The sequence below is a fragment of the Capricornis sumatraensis genome, chromosome 13 (genome assembly GCF_032405125.1).
Source record: "Capricornis sumatraensis isolate serow.1 chromosome 13, serow.2, whole genome shotgun sequence".
Taxonomy (NCBI): Eukaryota; Metazoa; Chordata; class Mammalia; order Artiodactyla; family Bovidae; genus Capricornis; species Capricornis sumatraensis.
Genome location: NC_091081.1, coordinates 78195044 through 78210333, shown reverse-complemented (window position 1 = coordinate 78210333; position 15290 = coordinate 78195044). Strand labels below are relative to the sequence as shown.

The window sequence follows — 15290 nt, the reverse complement described above, 5'->3', positions numbered from 1 at the left end:
AGCCGCCATAACAAAGTATCAGCTACTGGGTCACTGAAATGAAAGTGTATTCCTTCAGAAGTCTGGGGGCTGGCGATCTGAGAGCAAGCTTGGCTTCTTGCAGCGTCTCTTTCCTTGGCTGCAGGTGGCCCTCTTCTCCTTGTGTCTTCATGTGGCCTTGGCTCTGTATGTTGTTATCATTCAGTCGCTAAGTTGTGCCTGCCTCTTTGTGACCCCACAGACTGCAGCACTCCAGGCTTCCCTGTCATTTACTATCTCCCAGAGTTGGCTCAAACTCATGTTCATTGGGTCGATGGTGCCATCCCACCAGCTCATCCTCTGTTGCCCCCTTCTCCTCCTGCCCTGTCTTTCCCAGCATCAGGATCATTTCCAATGAGTTGGCTCTTCACATTAAGTGGCCAGAGTATTGGAGCTTGCTCTGTATGTCTGTGTCCTAATCACTTCTTCTTACAGGGATACCAGTCAGACTGGATTGGGGCCCAATCATGTGACCTTATTTTAAATTAAACATATCTTTAAAGACTTCAAGTACAGTCACATTCTGAGCTACTATGGGTTCAGGGGACACAGTTTAGCCCATGACACTATCTGAACTTGAAACAGCAGGTGGGAGGTGTTACATGTCTGCTGTTTTTGATTTTTAGTTGCTAAGTCATGTCTGACTCTTTTGTGACCCCCATGGACTGTAGCCCACCAGGCTCCTCTGTCCATGGATTTCCCAAGCAAGAATACGGGAGGGTGTTGCAATTTCCTTCTCCAGGTTTCTTCCTGACCCAGGAATCGAACTTTCATCTCCTGCGCTGGCAGGAGGCTCTTTACCACTGAGCCACCTGGATTCTGGGTGAGGCTGGGATAGGGGCGATTCTGTGAAACACTAACTCGAGATCTTTTGGAAGAAGTATCAAGAGGACTCACAAAACAGAGGAAGGGGGTCCAGAACTGAACTCCTTACCTTCAGATCCAATCTCTGCCTCATCTTAGCTGTGAGACCTCAGACAAGTAGTTAGTATTTATAAATCTCAATTCTAATTATTCATAGTGACCTTTAGAAAAGTCTTTGGGTTAGGGGTAGGCAGGCAGGGAAAGCGAGAAGCAGATGTGAAATGTGGCAGTGACCTTGCGTGGTGATACCAGTGACAGAAATCAGACGGTCAGAAAAGAACCCTCTAGGAGGCAGAGATGGCAGGTCTTCTGATCATCACTGAGTTTGAAATGACAGAGGAAAAATCAGGTGGATGTGTTCAGAAGGAAAGCAAACATTATTTCTAAGTATCGGCTAGAGTTAGTTCCTTGACCTCTGGAAATTCACTTAAAAAGGGACATGCTCCCTTTTTCCTTTGTCTACCTTCCTGTCAAGTTCCACTCACTGTGCAGTTTGGGGGGAGAGATGAAGGTGAGGAATGAAACATGTAGCTTCACTTCCAACCCAGCTAGAGAACAGCCATCAAAATGCAGAGGCTGGGGACTTCCTGGCGGTCCAGGGGTTGAGAATCTGCCTTCCAACGCAGGGGACCCAGGTTTGATCCCTGGTTGGGGAACTAAGATCCCACATGCCATGGGAAAACCAAGCCCCCAACTCAAGAGCCTGCTGCTTCTGCTGCTAAGTCGCTTCAGTTGTGTCCAACTCTGTGGGACCCCATAGACGGCAGCCTACCAGGCTCCTCTGTCCACAGGATTCGTCAGGCAAGAATACTGGAGTGGGTTGCCATTTCCTTCTCCAGTTTAATCGCTAAGTCACATCTAACTCTTTGGAACCCCATGGACCATAGCCCCCCGGGCCCCTCTGTCCATGGGATTTCCCAGGCAAGAATACTGGAGTGGGTTGCCATTTCCTCCTCCCAACTCAAGAGCCTATGTGTCACAAACTACAGAACCCACACGCTCTGGAGCCTGTGTGTCCGTGAACACAACTAGAGAGAAGCCCGCACACTGCAGCAAAGATCCCTTGTGCCTCGGCTAAGACTTGATGCAGCCAAAAACAAAATTCAGAGGCCGTTTTATAGCTTAGTATCCTGGCGCTGAGTCCAGGATTTTCTCAGAACAAGAACTCTGGTAGACCAGTACTCCATACACTTTCTCAGCCCCCATCCTGGGCTTTGCCCCCTGTGTTGTTCTTCAGGGGTCTGTATGCCTGGGTGCCCACCTCTGCTGGGAGGGAGCATCTCTAGTTCTTGTCTGTATCATTAATGTTGTTACTAGAAAGATATTCATTGCTCTGTTTTTAGGCCACCACCCTGGTAAACGAAGGTTATTGGTTTAGAAGTAACCATCAGCATTGGAGTTTAGGGAAATACCTGCTCTGGGGAAATGCCCCAGTTTCCTTCTACTTCTGTTTGTGGAGAGCCTGGATCCCGGGCCTCGTGTCTTCAGACATTGTCCAAGATGGTCAGGCTGAGATGTGGATCCGTTCCTTGGTGCAGAGAGCTCACAGGCTGTGTCTTAGGCACTGACGTATATATGCTTGGGGAGTCTGTTTCCCTGAGCCTCAACGTCCTCCCCCAAATGGGGCTGTCGCTCTGTGAGCACTGCTACTCCCATCCTGCCAAGCCTCAGACTCCATTTCACACTCTCACTTCCAGGAGGGTCTCCAGCAATCATCACCTGGGCCAGACAGGGCTTCGGTGTCTCTCTCTGTCTCCCCAGGGCCTAGCACAGTCCTCACATGGTGCTGCCCCCTGGTCTTCCCCAGATATCTTCGTGCCTTGATTCAGATTTCCCTGCTGTTGTTCCTTTTGTTATTGTTTAGTTGCTAAGTCATGTCTGACTCTTTGCAACTTCATGGACTGTAGCTCAGCAGTCTCCTCTGTCCATGGATTTCCCAGGCAAAAATTTTGGAGTGGGTTGCCATGTCCTTCTCACTGTTCTTTTACCAACCAGAAAGGGCTGATCATCGCTGTTAGACTATAGGAGAGATAGATTGAAGGTCTCACAAGATTTAAAAAAAATAGGTCCCCTGAGACCAATAACACGATTAAAATGAAGTCATGTGAATTTTAAATTTAAAAACTTAGCTCGTGAATACTCAAACAGCATAAGGTTGTGTACTTACTGTGTGATGAGCCTGTGCTAAAGCCCGTTACATGTATTACCACACTTAATTCACACAGCTGTCCTTTGTTGCTACCGTGTGTGTGTGTGTGTGTGTGTGTGTGTGTGTGTGTGTGCATGTACACACTCAGTCACTGAGTCATGTCCGACTCTTTGTGACCCTGTGGACTGTAGCCTGCCAGTTTCCTCTGTTGATGGGAGTTTTATGCTTGTTCCCGTTTATTCCCATTCTGTAGATAAGGCACAGAGAAGTTGAGTGATTTGCCTGGAGACACACAGCGAATCAGAGCTATAACCAGGATTGCACCCAGAGAGTCTGAGTTCCGAGGCCACACTCCTAGTCAGTGGTAGTGTTGTTAGTGATTAGAAAGTGAAAGAAAGAAAGTGAAGTTGCTCAGTCATGTCCGACTCTTTGCGACCCCATGGACTGTAGCCTACCAGGCTTCTCCGTCCATTTCCTTCTCCAGGGGATCTTCCTGACCCAGGGATCGAACCCGAGTCTCCTGCGTTGGAGGCAGATGCTTTAACCGCTGAGCCACCAGGGAAGCCCTGTCAGTGATTAGTGTGAATTAACTCATTCTGTCCTCACCGCAGTCCTGCGTGAGAGGTACTGTCAATATGATTGCTTTTCAGAGGAGGAAGCTGAGGACTGGGAGTTTAGGTGCTTTGCTCAGAGCTAGAATTCTAACCTCCTGGTCACCTGACTCCCAGGCCTCTGATTCTCACAATGCATCTAGCCTTTCAAAACTCTTGGTAAATGGTTTATACATACCGTGGAATATTAGTCATAGAAAAGAATAAACTAATGTCATCTGCAGCAACATGGATGGACCTAGGGATTATCATACTAAGTGAAGTAAGTCAGACACATATCATATGATATCACTTAAATCTGGAGTCTGAAAAATGATACAAATGAACTTATTTACAGAACGTAAACTCACAGGCAGAAAATGAATTTATGGTCACCAAAGGGGGAAGGGCAGGAGGGATAAATTAGTAATTTGGGATTAAACATATATACACTAATATACATAAAATAACCAACAAGGACCTACTGTGTAGCAGAGAGAGTGATATTCAATATCTTGTAATAGCCTGCAGTAGAAAAGCATCTGAAAAGAAATATATTCCGTTACATATATATACATGTGTATAACTGAATCACTTTGTTGTGCACCTGAAAGTGAGACAACATTGTAAATCAACCATATTAAAAAACAAAGATATTGTGAGTGTCTCAAAGAAGAATATATGTTGAATGTTGCTAGTAGCTGCAAACATGCAAATGACCCAGGACCCTGTTTACCCAGAGGCTGGGGTTGGTTTTGCGGAGAACGATCTCTGAGTTCACCTCCACGCTTTTACACTTGCTCCCTTTCAGACCTCGCCTCCCACCACGACCACCCAGTCCCCAGACAGCACGATGGATGCCTCACTGAAGAAGGAGAAGCCAGCCATCCTGGACCTTTACATTCCTCCTCCACCAAGTGTTCCCTACTCGCCCCGGTGAGTCTGTGCCCATTTTCGTGGTGTGCTCGTCTCCTGGGCCTGGAGATGCTGCTGGTGGTGGGAAGACCAGGAGCATCTCAAGTGGAGGCTGAGGCTCGAATCCACTGTCAGAAAGCATCGACCTGAGTGTGGGGGTCAGGAATGGGTGAAGGGTTGAGAAAAGTATAGACTTCCAGTTACAGGCTGAGTCCTGGGAATGGACTGTTGGGGTCAACAGCATGGTGACTGTTGTTAACGATATCATGTTGTGTATTTTCAAAGTTGCACAGGGACTAGATCTTAAAAGTTCTCGTCAGGAGAAAGAAGGAATTAGTCACTGTGTGGGGTGATGGGTGTTATCTAAGCTTATTGTGGTGATCATTTTGCAATATATACATAAATCATTATGTTGCACATCTGAAATGAATATGACATTATATGTCAATTATATCTCAGAAAAACTGGGGGAAGGAAGTGTAATTCTTAAAGGGGAAGTGTAGGGATAGATCCAGTTTTATGGACATTGAAGCCAGACAGTTTGATGGGGAGGAGGGTGCTCCTTAAAGCATGTGCTTTGGGGTCATGTCATTTTCATTCTTCACTGGGTAACAGAATGGGCTGTTTTGGGGTTCCCCGAAGCTGAGGTTTCATTAACTACATGGTAAACTTATCCCTGGGGAGGAAGATAATAAATAGTTCTGCGAGATCAAAGTTAGTTTTATCTTGTTGAGAGAGATATGTGTTCTTCATAGGAGTTAAAAAATGTGAAAACAGGTGTGAATGGGCTGTCTTTGTGCATCCATATGTGTTTATGTGTATATATCTGTTATGAATTCTTAAAGATCATTGCTTTCTTAATGGCTATTTTTAATGTTTATGGTGAAGTGAAGATGGTCACACTAGATGTTATATAGGGGGTGATTGAGGTATGAAATACAGGCTTATTTATACCATCTGACATAATTACATATGCTAGTAAAACTAGAGAATCTGGCTCATTTATTCAATATATATTTCCTGAGAGTTGGGCCTGATTTACCATCTTATGCAAAACAGATGTAGTTCTTGCCCCTAGAGAACTGCCAGTGTCTTAGTCAACTGTTCAAGAATAAATTGAGAAATACGTAATCATGCTATAATATTTCATAAGATAAAAGTTTGGACTGAACCTGTAGTGATGTTTCACTTTATATTGGAGTTTTAAATTTGTTTTTTTGTTTTAAGCTGAACTCTTTGCATCCACTGTGTTTCTTTCCTGGGCACAAAAAAGAAGTAACATCGTTTTCCTCTTCCTTGAGTCTTGGTTTGCCCAGAACTTATTACAGCAGGTGGAGCAGTGACTTCAGTGATCAGGGCATTCTGGCTGGAGGATAAGACTCTTCCCCGTATCCACAGACCAGAGTTCCTGTGGTTGTGGGATTTTAAGTCTGTTTAAAACTGTAAGGAGCTGTTTGTTGCTTCTGCCTGTGGGGAGCAGAGGGTTTCACTGATGACCAGCATGTAGGCTATTCTATCAGAAACTGTAGGGAGGATCACCCCGACACCCCTAATCCTGAATATTCTTGCCTGAGTCTCAGTGGGGGGATCACAAGAGCCATGGCAAGAAGAAGAGTACACACATAGTAAAGGCAAAAGGGAACTGGGCTCTTAATGTATTTGGGAGAAGACATATGGGGGCACATACATACTGAAAGACACCGTTAAAAAGCATATTTTATTAGGAATGAAACATGCAAATGGTCGCAGAGAACAAGTGGTGAGTGTGGAAAACGTTGCAAATGGGGAAGCTGTATTCCAGGTTTAAGAGTATAGAAGGAGACAGATTCGTGGTGGCAGTGGGGGGCGGGGGAGGTCCAGGTAGCGGACTCGCTGGCAAAACCAGTAGGCCAGGCTGATCTTTAGACTATTTGGACTTAGTAGACTCTGTATTTATATAGTCATTTTGCAATGATCCCTAATGGAATTTACTAAATGCAAAAAGTTAACCAGCTGGTAACTTGGACTCAACTAAAGTTAATTTTATAAGTCTTAGTATAAGCTGGCATTCAGAAAGAATTAAGTTGCAGGCGGTGGTCCAATTTTTGCTGATTTTCTGTACTTAGTTCAGAAAATAGACAGTTTCCATCGGTCACTATAAAGGCCCCTTTGTATTTTTTGACATCATTTTCAAAGCTAACAACTGCCATTATACTTCAAGTGTCTTCTTTGCTTGATCTTGGCAAAGATACTAATCTTGGCGTGAGAAAAAAGGTTTGGTCATATCTTTACTTGTGGTGTCTGTAGTAAATAGGAGATTCAGTTCTACTATAGGATAGGTGTACAGGGAAACCAAAGCTAGCTTTTCAAAGGTATATTTGTATCCTTTAAACTATATATATGAAAAAGTCTCATTTCCCCTTATTTAGTAGGATCATGATATTTACTTTTATTTAATAGGATCTCTATGTATTTGAGAAGCAGCTGTGCTTGAAAAAGTATTGCTCTTTCGTCCAGAGGGAAAGGAGAATTTAAGTTGTCTTCCGTGTGCTGGCATTAGGATGCCTCTTATAATTCTTTTGTTTGAGAGGATCTTCCTAAGCAACTTAATTATTGCCTTCCATCCTGCAGGGAAGAGAATGGGGGTTCTGTTTATGGATTCAGTAAATGTAAACAGCCACAGCCTGGTCCAAAGGGTTCCGAGTCCCCCAATTCCTTCCTGGACCAGGAAAGCCGGAGACGGAGATTCACCATCGCGGATTCTGATCAGCTGCCTGGCTATTCCGTGGAAACCAATATTCTGCCCGCAAAAATGAGAGAGAAAACGCCATCTTATGGTACGCAGCTGGGTGTTTGTTCTCTTCCCCTCCCCCTTCCTTATTTGGAACTGTTGGATGAATTTGGCAGACTTGAAGGGTAATCTGAGGAAAACATAAACCTCAATGAAATTCTAAGTATGAGACCTTTATTCATCTCTCCAAAGCCAAGACTGGTTGAGTCATCACACGGCCTGGCATCCAAGCCCAGTGGGGTGAGATCATGTTACGGTTTTAACTTTCAGTGCCTGCATTTCAACTTGCAGTTGCTTTACTCCAGGAACCCACAGACTCAAGTTCAGCACACCTCTGTCCTCATGGCGTGCTGAGGAAACCCACCGCTTTAAAACACTTTTTCCTTATTTTAAACTAGGTTTTGCTTAAGCTGCAGTGAGTGTGGTATTGGGGTGTGGGACGGTCTAGTTCTAAATAAAGGGTTCTCTGAAGTCCAGAAACTCTCAGCTTCTCCTTTTTCTTCCCCTTCCTCTGAAGGCAAGCCCCGGCCTCTGTCGATGCCTGCGGACGCGAGCTGGATGGGCATCGTGGACCCTTTTGCTAGACCTCGAGGTCATGGGAGGAAAAGTAAGTTTAAGCAAATGGAAAAGCACCAAACGTAAAGCCCAGGCCTTCATCTCGGGCCTCTTCCTAAGTGTGCTCAGTGACCACGAAAGTCATCTTCTCATCTACAACATCAGGGCTGCTGAAGGCCTCTAAGGTTCTACCTGTGTCTTTGTCGTTTAGCCGCTCAGTTTTGTCTGACTCTGTGCAACCCCACGAACGGCAGCATGCCAGGCTTCCCTGTCCTTCACAGTCTCCGGGAGTTTGCTCAAACTCCTGGCCATTGAGTCGGTGAATCCTAGTTAGTGCTTGTAAATCTCCTAGTTTCGTGTGCTTTACACTGGCTGTAGACATCGATGGTCCAATTTCTAAACAAGTAGAAATACCTTATTCATTAAACAATCCCATCCTCAATTTTTAGCTTTTCATGATTGGAGTCTGTCTTATTTTTGATGGACAGGCATAGCTTTTTTTCTTCCCCATCCTTATATTAGAGAATAATTACTATTGGAAAAGAAACTTGTGTTTAATTTACCCTCTATTCCAAGTTACTGATGATGACGCTTCTCTTAAGGGAAATGTGGACCCAGATTACATTTGATTGTCAGGACATCCTAACATTGATTTTGCAGTGCTGGAACAAAGAGCTGTTGAAAAGAGACAGCAGGTAGGCCTGAGATAGTAAAAGGAAGAAGAAATAAATTCTGGTGCCTCAACTGCCAAAGTGCTCAACCCCTGGCATTTCCCTAGGACCTGGTAAAGTTTGTCACCTAAGTAGCTGAATTACCTGGATGATACTAAATTGGAAAAAGGGAGAGGATGCCATCTAAGGTCTAAGACACCCTTAGCTGATGTGAAAAATCTGTGGAGCAGACAGCAGGGGGCAGGGCAGTCCTTTGTTTAGATCTGAAATGTCCACAGCCTTGTTGCCAGTCTTTTTTAGCCTTTGAAGCCCCAGATGTAGTCTTTTAATATTTGAGATATGGGGTGTAGGGGTGGGGAGTGTGAGGTTAGGAAAATGGAAAGATACCTGACCTCTATCCCACCTTCCACATTTTCCTGGTGTTATCATTTTAGAAGGAAAGTTATCTGCATAAAATAATGGATACTTCAGGAAAACAAAACATGACCTTTTTTTTGGAGAGACAACTCACATACCATAAAGCTCATCCTGTTAAAATGTACAATTGAGTGGGTTTCAGTATATTCATAGAGTTGTACTAATTCCAGAATATTCTGTTACCTCAACAAGAAAAACTCCTCATTCCCACCTCCTTCAGCTCCTGGCAACCAAAAATCTACCTCTGTCTCTTGATTTACCTACTTAACGGATTTCATATGAATAGACTCCTATGGGCACTTTTTAAAAGTAACGTTTCCCCCCTTTGATTACAAAAGCAAAACAAATAGAAAATATGAGAAAACTTATCTGTAATCTGCTTCCCCAGCCTAGAAATAATCACTCTTCGTGTTTTGTATATCTTCTAATTGTTCCTATATTTACATATTATACACTTAGGAAAAATATGCAAAATATGTTCAGAAATACTATGGAAGAGGAACACGTGCATTTTTTGTAATAGTTGCATTAGTAATCTGTCTTATGGCAATGGTGGTGGTTTATTTGCAAAGTCCTGTGCAACTCTTCTATGACCCCATGGACTGTAGCCCACCAGTCTCCTCTGTCCATGGGATTTCCCAGGCAAGAATACTGGAGTGGGTTACCAATTCCCTCTCTAGGGGATCTTCCTGACCCAGGGATTGAACTTGCGTCTCCTTCATTGCAGGCAGATTCTTTACCATCTGAACCATTTATTCAGTCTGCTATGGTTGGACATTTAGGTTATTTCTGTTTTTTTCCTCTCAATTGTAAATAATGCTTCAAGAAACACCTTGTACATAGACCTTCCTATGCTTTTTTTTTTTTTTTGGCTGAAGCTCACAGCATGTGGGATCTTAGTTCCCTAACCAGGGATTGAACCTGTGACCCCTGCAGTGGAAGAGCAGAGTCTTAACCAGCGAAGTCCCAATCTGTGTACATTTTTAGAAGTGGAACTTTTTGATCAAAAGAAGGCTGCATGCTGCCAGGGTGCCCTGAATTTTACGATTCTGTTTGATTCTTACCTCCCCCACCCTGCTCCCCATCCCAGGGGGGCTGACTTTTAGGGTAGGATCATTCTTTCTTCTCCAGAAATGTCCCAAGCCTTGGAGAGCAGTAGAATCTTTGAACCCCACCCATTAAAAGTGGAGAGTGCCTGCCCTGCAGTCAGGGTGACAAGCAAAGGCACCCCACCTTCCTGAATATCCCTGAGGGATGCTCCTGCGTAAGAACTGTGGTTCCAAGGGCCGGTGCTCCAGGGTGCAGGTGTTGAATAAGCACAGATGTGGAAGGAGTGATAGCATTACAAGATTTTCTTTGTTTTCTGATCCCAAGTGCAATTATTAAAATCCTACACTGATTAAAAAGGGCAGGCTTACTGATTCTTCTCTTGCCCCTGTGTTACCTCTCAGAAAAGCAGCCTGAAGTGTGGATGTCTTCCATTTCTGCTTTCTCAAAGCCCTGCGGGGTGGGCCCGGCCGCCTGGGGGACCTGGTAGCTCATCCTTGAGTGGAAGGCAGGGTGAGGTGTCTCAGGAGCAGGGCAAGTCTGAGCAGCGGGCGTGCGGATGATGGGTATTTTAATGGACTGCTTGTGGGCTTTATCCGATAACAGGTGAGGATGCCCTCTGCCGGTATTTCAGTAACGAGCGTATCCCTCCCATCCTCGAAGAAAGCTCCTCGCCCACGTACCGCTTCTCAAGGCCAGCGACCGAGAGGCAGCTGGTCCGAGGCGCAGACTACATCCGAGGCAGCAGGTGCTACATCAGTTCGGATCTCCACAGCAGCGCCACGATTCCGTTCCCGGAAGAAGGGACCAAAAAGAAAGCCGGCTCCTCGGCCGCCAAGTCCTCGTCTCCAGAACCGTCCCTGCTGGTCAGCTGGTTGACTCGCCTGAAACTCTTGACTCACTGAACCCCACGCTCCCTGGGGCCTCCTGGACTCCTGCTACCAAGTGCCTTGTTTTCGGTTGGCAATCTTGTTCTGATTTTCATCCACAGTATTATGTAGCGATCTTTTGCAATTTCATGGGTTTCTTTTTTTTTTGCCAAGTTGTATATTGCACTTCTTGGAATTTTGAAGTCATTGGATGGGAATAAATCCAGAGAATCTTAGATCAGATGCTGACTTGTGGCGGCCAAAGGAGAGAAATGGGGAGAGTCTGCCCCCCTGCCCCCCATTTTTTTTTTCTTTTGCTTCCTTAAGAGTTAGAACACAGAGACACACTCTCTAAAGCAGAGCCTTGGCCAGGAATGGTATGATCATTACAGAGAACTGGGCCATTGTTCGTTTTGAGGGTGGAACTACGATTGGTGGCCGCTGTCACACAGATGTGTTGGGTTTTGGTCCAACCTCTTCACCTGAAAAAGCCAGTGGAGAAAAGTTCTGTTTTGATTTTTCAAGCTATATATACCACATGTGTACATGTAGCAGCCTTGACCTTGAAATAACATGTGGGCAGCATCTGATGCTCTTTCAAAGCAGAGGTATAAATGTAGGCCTGTTACATTTGTTTAACGCCGTTTGCATAACAATCAGTGTAGGTCAGTTAATACAGAAACACGTGAAAACATTTAGATAGGGCTTACTACACACAAAGTTGATGGTTATTTGTAAGGGGTGTCATTGTTGATGATGTATATTATTGTCTTTAAGGGAAAAGAAGCTATAAGACTTGCTGACAGCCAAAGTCTCATTCAGAAAAATGAAGCAAGCATACTTAGGTTTGTGAGAGAGACATCAGTTTGCATTTTAACCTGGTCAGCAACTATCGTCCAGAAAAGAATGGACAGTTCTTCTAAACTGTACACATTTTGCTAATTAGAAACCTCTTGGAAAAATCTCACGGTCACTCATTTTCAACTAGCATATGGTATTTTGGAAAAGTGTGTCTGTGTATTAACTCTTGTTTAAACTGAATGTATGATACTTCGTTAGAATGGAAAAGTACTATCTTGTTAATTTAAGTGTTTTAAATATAGTTGTATATTTTTCTTACTCTTAGTCACATGTAATTGGTATATTTCTGTTTTGTGTCCTACAGGAAGCTAATGACAAAGTGTTCAAGATGTTTTCAGGTTTACTAGTGACCACCATGGCTGTTGCCACCGTGGGCATTATTGTTAAAAAAGAAAAAAAATAAACCCTCTGAAGCAATTTTAGAATCTTATGGATTAGAAATGGGGTCACTGAGGGGCATGTGTGAAGTTTACATTTGGGGACTTTTCTGAGCTGTACCCCTGGACAAAGCTGGTATTTGTCTTGAATTGTCTACTTTGCTGAACTGCCTGAAATCGGAGATTCCTTGGAGTTAGCAAACACCTTCCTTTTAAAATGCCTCTGTGCGATTGAGGGAGTTGGTGAGCTGCAGGGAACTGGCAACCACTTGCATATTTGTGTGAATGAATTCAGTCAGGCTGTTTTGGTGTCAACCAACCCCCAAAGGAACTGCAGTGAAGATATAGTTGTTTCATGGGGGTTACGGGGTTTGGCAAATGGAGGGAAATAGAAGAGGCTTGGAATGTGTGATGCACTGGGTGCTTGACAATACAGTATAAGGGCAGAGTGGGGGTGGGGTGGTCTGGTAATCAGGGAACGGGTGACTAGGAGGACTATGGAAAAGGGGGAGCGCTAGGCCCTGCCTTTGTGTTGGCTTGGCTGGCCTTAAGCGCAGACAGTAGGGGCAGGGGACAACTCTTCCTCTCACTCCTCAGCTTTAGGGGAGCTTTAGATCTCCTGAGTTATGAGGTCAATGGCTGTGGAGGTCTTAGCTGGAGGTCAGCGCCTTTGCTGTGGACTAAATGCCCTCTATGATCAAATGACCATCCTCAAGTGAATTTTCAGTGACCAACTCAAGTAGCTATACTAGGCTGGTGTTTCCCAGACTGTTCCCTGAAGTCCTAAGATGGGGACTTTCTATCTCTACGTCTCTCTCTGCCAAACTGAATGTATCTGTTTTGTGGGGGTTATTATCATTTTGTTTTTCCTCCCTGAAAGTAAAGCAGTTGCCTCCTGGCCTGCAGACCATCAGTTTCATCCCACTTTTCAGTTTATTTCAGAGAACTCTTGGCCTGCAGACCATCAGTTTCATCCCACTTTTCAGTTTATTTCAGAGAACTCTTAGAGGTATTTATACTTACCTTTTTTATCCGCCTAAAGAGCTGGTAAGGACTTCCCTGGTGGTTCAGATGGTAAAGCGTCTGTCTACAATGCGGAGACCCAGGTTCAATCCCTGGGTTGGGAAGATCCCCTGGAGAAGGAAATGGCAATCCACTCCAGGACTATTGCCTGGAAAATCCCATGGACAGAGGAGCCTGGTAGGCTACAGTCCATGGGGTCGCAAAGAGTCGGACATGACTGAGCGACTTCACTAAAGAGCTGGTATAAGTAAATCTCTGACACTTGAGCATATTGCTTTTTTGCCACCACAGGCATAAGTGGAATGGCCATGCAGGCCTAATGAGGATGTTTCCAGCTGTTGAATATGTGGTTAGTACTTGCAGACAGTGTTAAGTCACTCAATTGTGTCTGACTCTTTAGCCCGCCAAACTCCTCTGTCCATGGAATTCTCTGGGCAAGAATATTGGAGTGGGTAGCCAATTCCTTCTACAGGGGAGCTTCCCCACCAGGGATTGAACCCAGGTCTCCTGCATTGCAGGCGGATTCTTTACTGTCTGAGCCACCAGACGTTGATCACATTTTGCTTCCACCCTTATGAACAGAATCGCTGCATGATTTGCTGTGGGATGAGACTTCTGCCCAGTTCTTCCGTGGAGGTAATACAAAAGGTGGGCACCTTGAAAAGGAAAAACCTCCTCTTGGTACGGGTTTGGCCAATGACATCTGAGGGCTTCCCTGATGGTAAAGAATCTCCCTGCAATGCGAGACATGGGTTCGATCCTTGGGTTGGGAAGATCCCCTGGAGAACAGAAAGGCTATTCACTCCAGTATTCTGGCCTGGAGAATTCCATGGACTGTATAGTCCATGGGGTTCCAAAGAGTTGGACAGGACTGAGCAACTTTCACTTTCACTGACATTTGATTTCATTCACCTTTGTAGTTCCCCTGCTTGTGTGTGTGTGTGTGTGTGTGTGTGTGTGTGTGTGTTTTCCACTAAAAAGGCAGTTAGGCCATTTACTAGCATTAGGAGAGCATTCCTTTAAACAAAAGAAAGAACTCTGAACACTAAAATCTCACCCAGTCTATGAAAACTTGGGACCAAACTCTCCAGCGTCTGTACACAGCTTAATCATGAACAAGAGCAAGAAGTCGAGTTAAATAAATTAAACCAAACTGTCCTGCTACAAGGAAATGAAAACTAGGGGACTGCTTATGCCCTCTCTGCCGCCACTTCCAAAGTCCTCACTTTCACACTTCAGTGTTTCTGCTGTAAGAATGTTAACAATTCCCCAGTGCAGTACAAAACCACTTCCCATTGTCTCTTAAGGCAGTCATTTAATTGCCAATCGCCAAAGGCTAAGAAAATTTCGTGGGAAAGGGGCATACCCTTTGGCTCTGTGTGTGATCTGTAGCTGAGGAGCCAGGTTCTTCAGACCCGACCACTGGCAGATACCCCATTTTTCGGGGAGAGCGCCGTCACAGAATCTCAGGCTTCGGAGTTTGGCTTCTCCATCTGTAACATGTAGGCCTGGAGAGGGAAGACCCTCTAAGCTTTGGGATCGAGGTCGTCATTATACTCCAGCAAGTGTCACACGAGACAGCCCAGGGGAGGTGAAGTTCCCCCCAGGCTGCGCGTGACAAGGGTCGGTGGCCACATGGCGGCCCACGCACACGTGGCCCTGCTCCAGGAATGCCACGGCGGCCTGGAGGTACTTGTGCCACGCGCAGCTTGAGGAGCACGCTGGGCAGGGCAGAGGGTCGAGGCCCTGAGGACATCGCACGTTTCCCGCGACTCGCGCGGGCACGAAGCCTGCAGCAGAAGCACGCAAAACGCGTCAGGCGCCCGAGGATTGCGCAGGTGCCGTGCAAAGCTCGCGCCCCGCCCCGCCCCGCCCCGCGGCTTCGAGCCTGTAGTTCTCTCGCAGCGGCAGCGACACCTTCGCAACACACGCAGCTGTTGGAGGTTGTGATCTCTGACCTCCCAGTTCAGGGAAGTTCAACTCCTTCAGCAGCTTCTGCTTTGCGGCATTTAAGTTTCTGCACAGTGATGCCGGCTGGTATCCTGCAGGACCCAAGGCCCTCCTGCTTGTGTTATTTAAAAAAATATGTTCGTGCTAATCACCCGGAAGGTGAGTATTTAAAAATCTGCTGATGAAAAACTGGCTTAAAGAGTACGCAAAGCAG

The 15290-nt window shown here is 45.4% G+C and overlaps 1 protein-coding gene across 3 annotated transcripts in view; it reads left to right on the top strand.

The window, feature by feature from the left end:
- Positions 1–12065, top strand: part of CNKSR3 (CNKSR family member 3) — a 103592-nt gene extending 91527 nt beyond the window's left edge. For 2 of the 3 annotated variants that reach the window (XM_068984988.1, XM_068984990.1), the window contains 4 exons: positions 4433–4557; positions 7147–7352; positions 7824–7913; positions 10603–12065. In XM_068984988.1, the coding sequence (XP_068841089.1) occupies positions 4433–4557; positions 7147–7352; positions 7824–7913; positions 10603–10901 (720 nt within the window). In that variant the 3' untranslated portion in view covers positions 10902–12065. The remainder of the gene's footprint in view (positions 1–4432; positions 4558–7146; positions 7353–7823; positions 7914–10602) is intronic. The other variant, XM_068984989.1, reaches the window with a different exon arrangement.
- The last annotated feature ends 3225 nt before the right edge of the window (positions 12066–15290 follow it).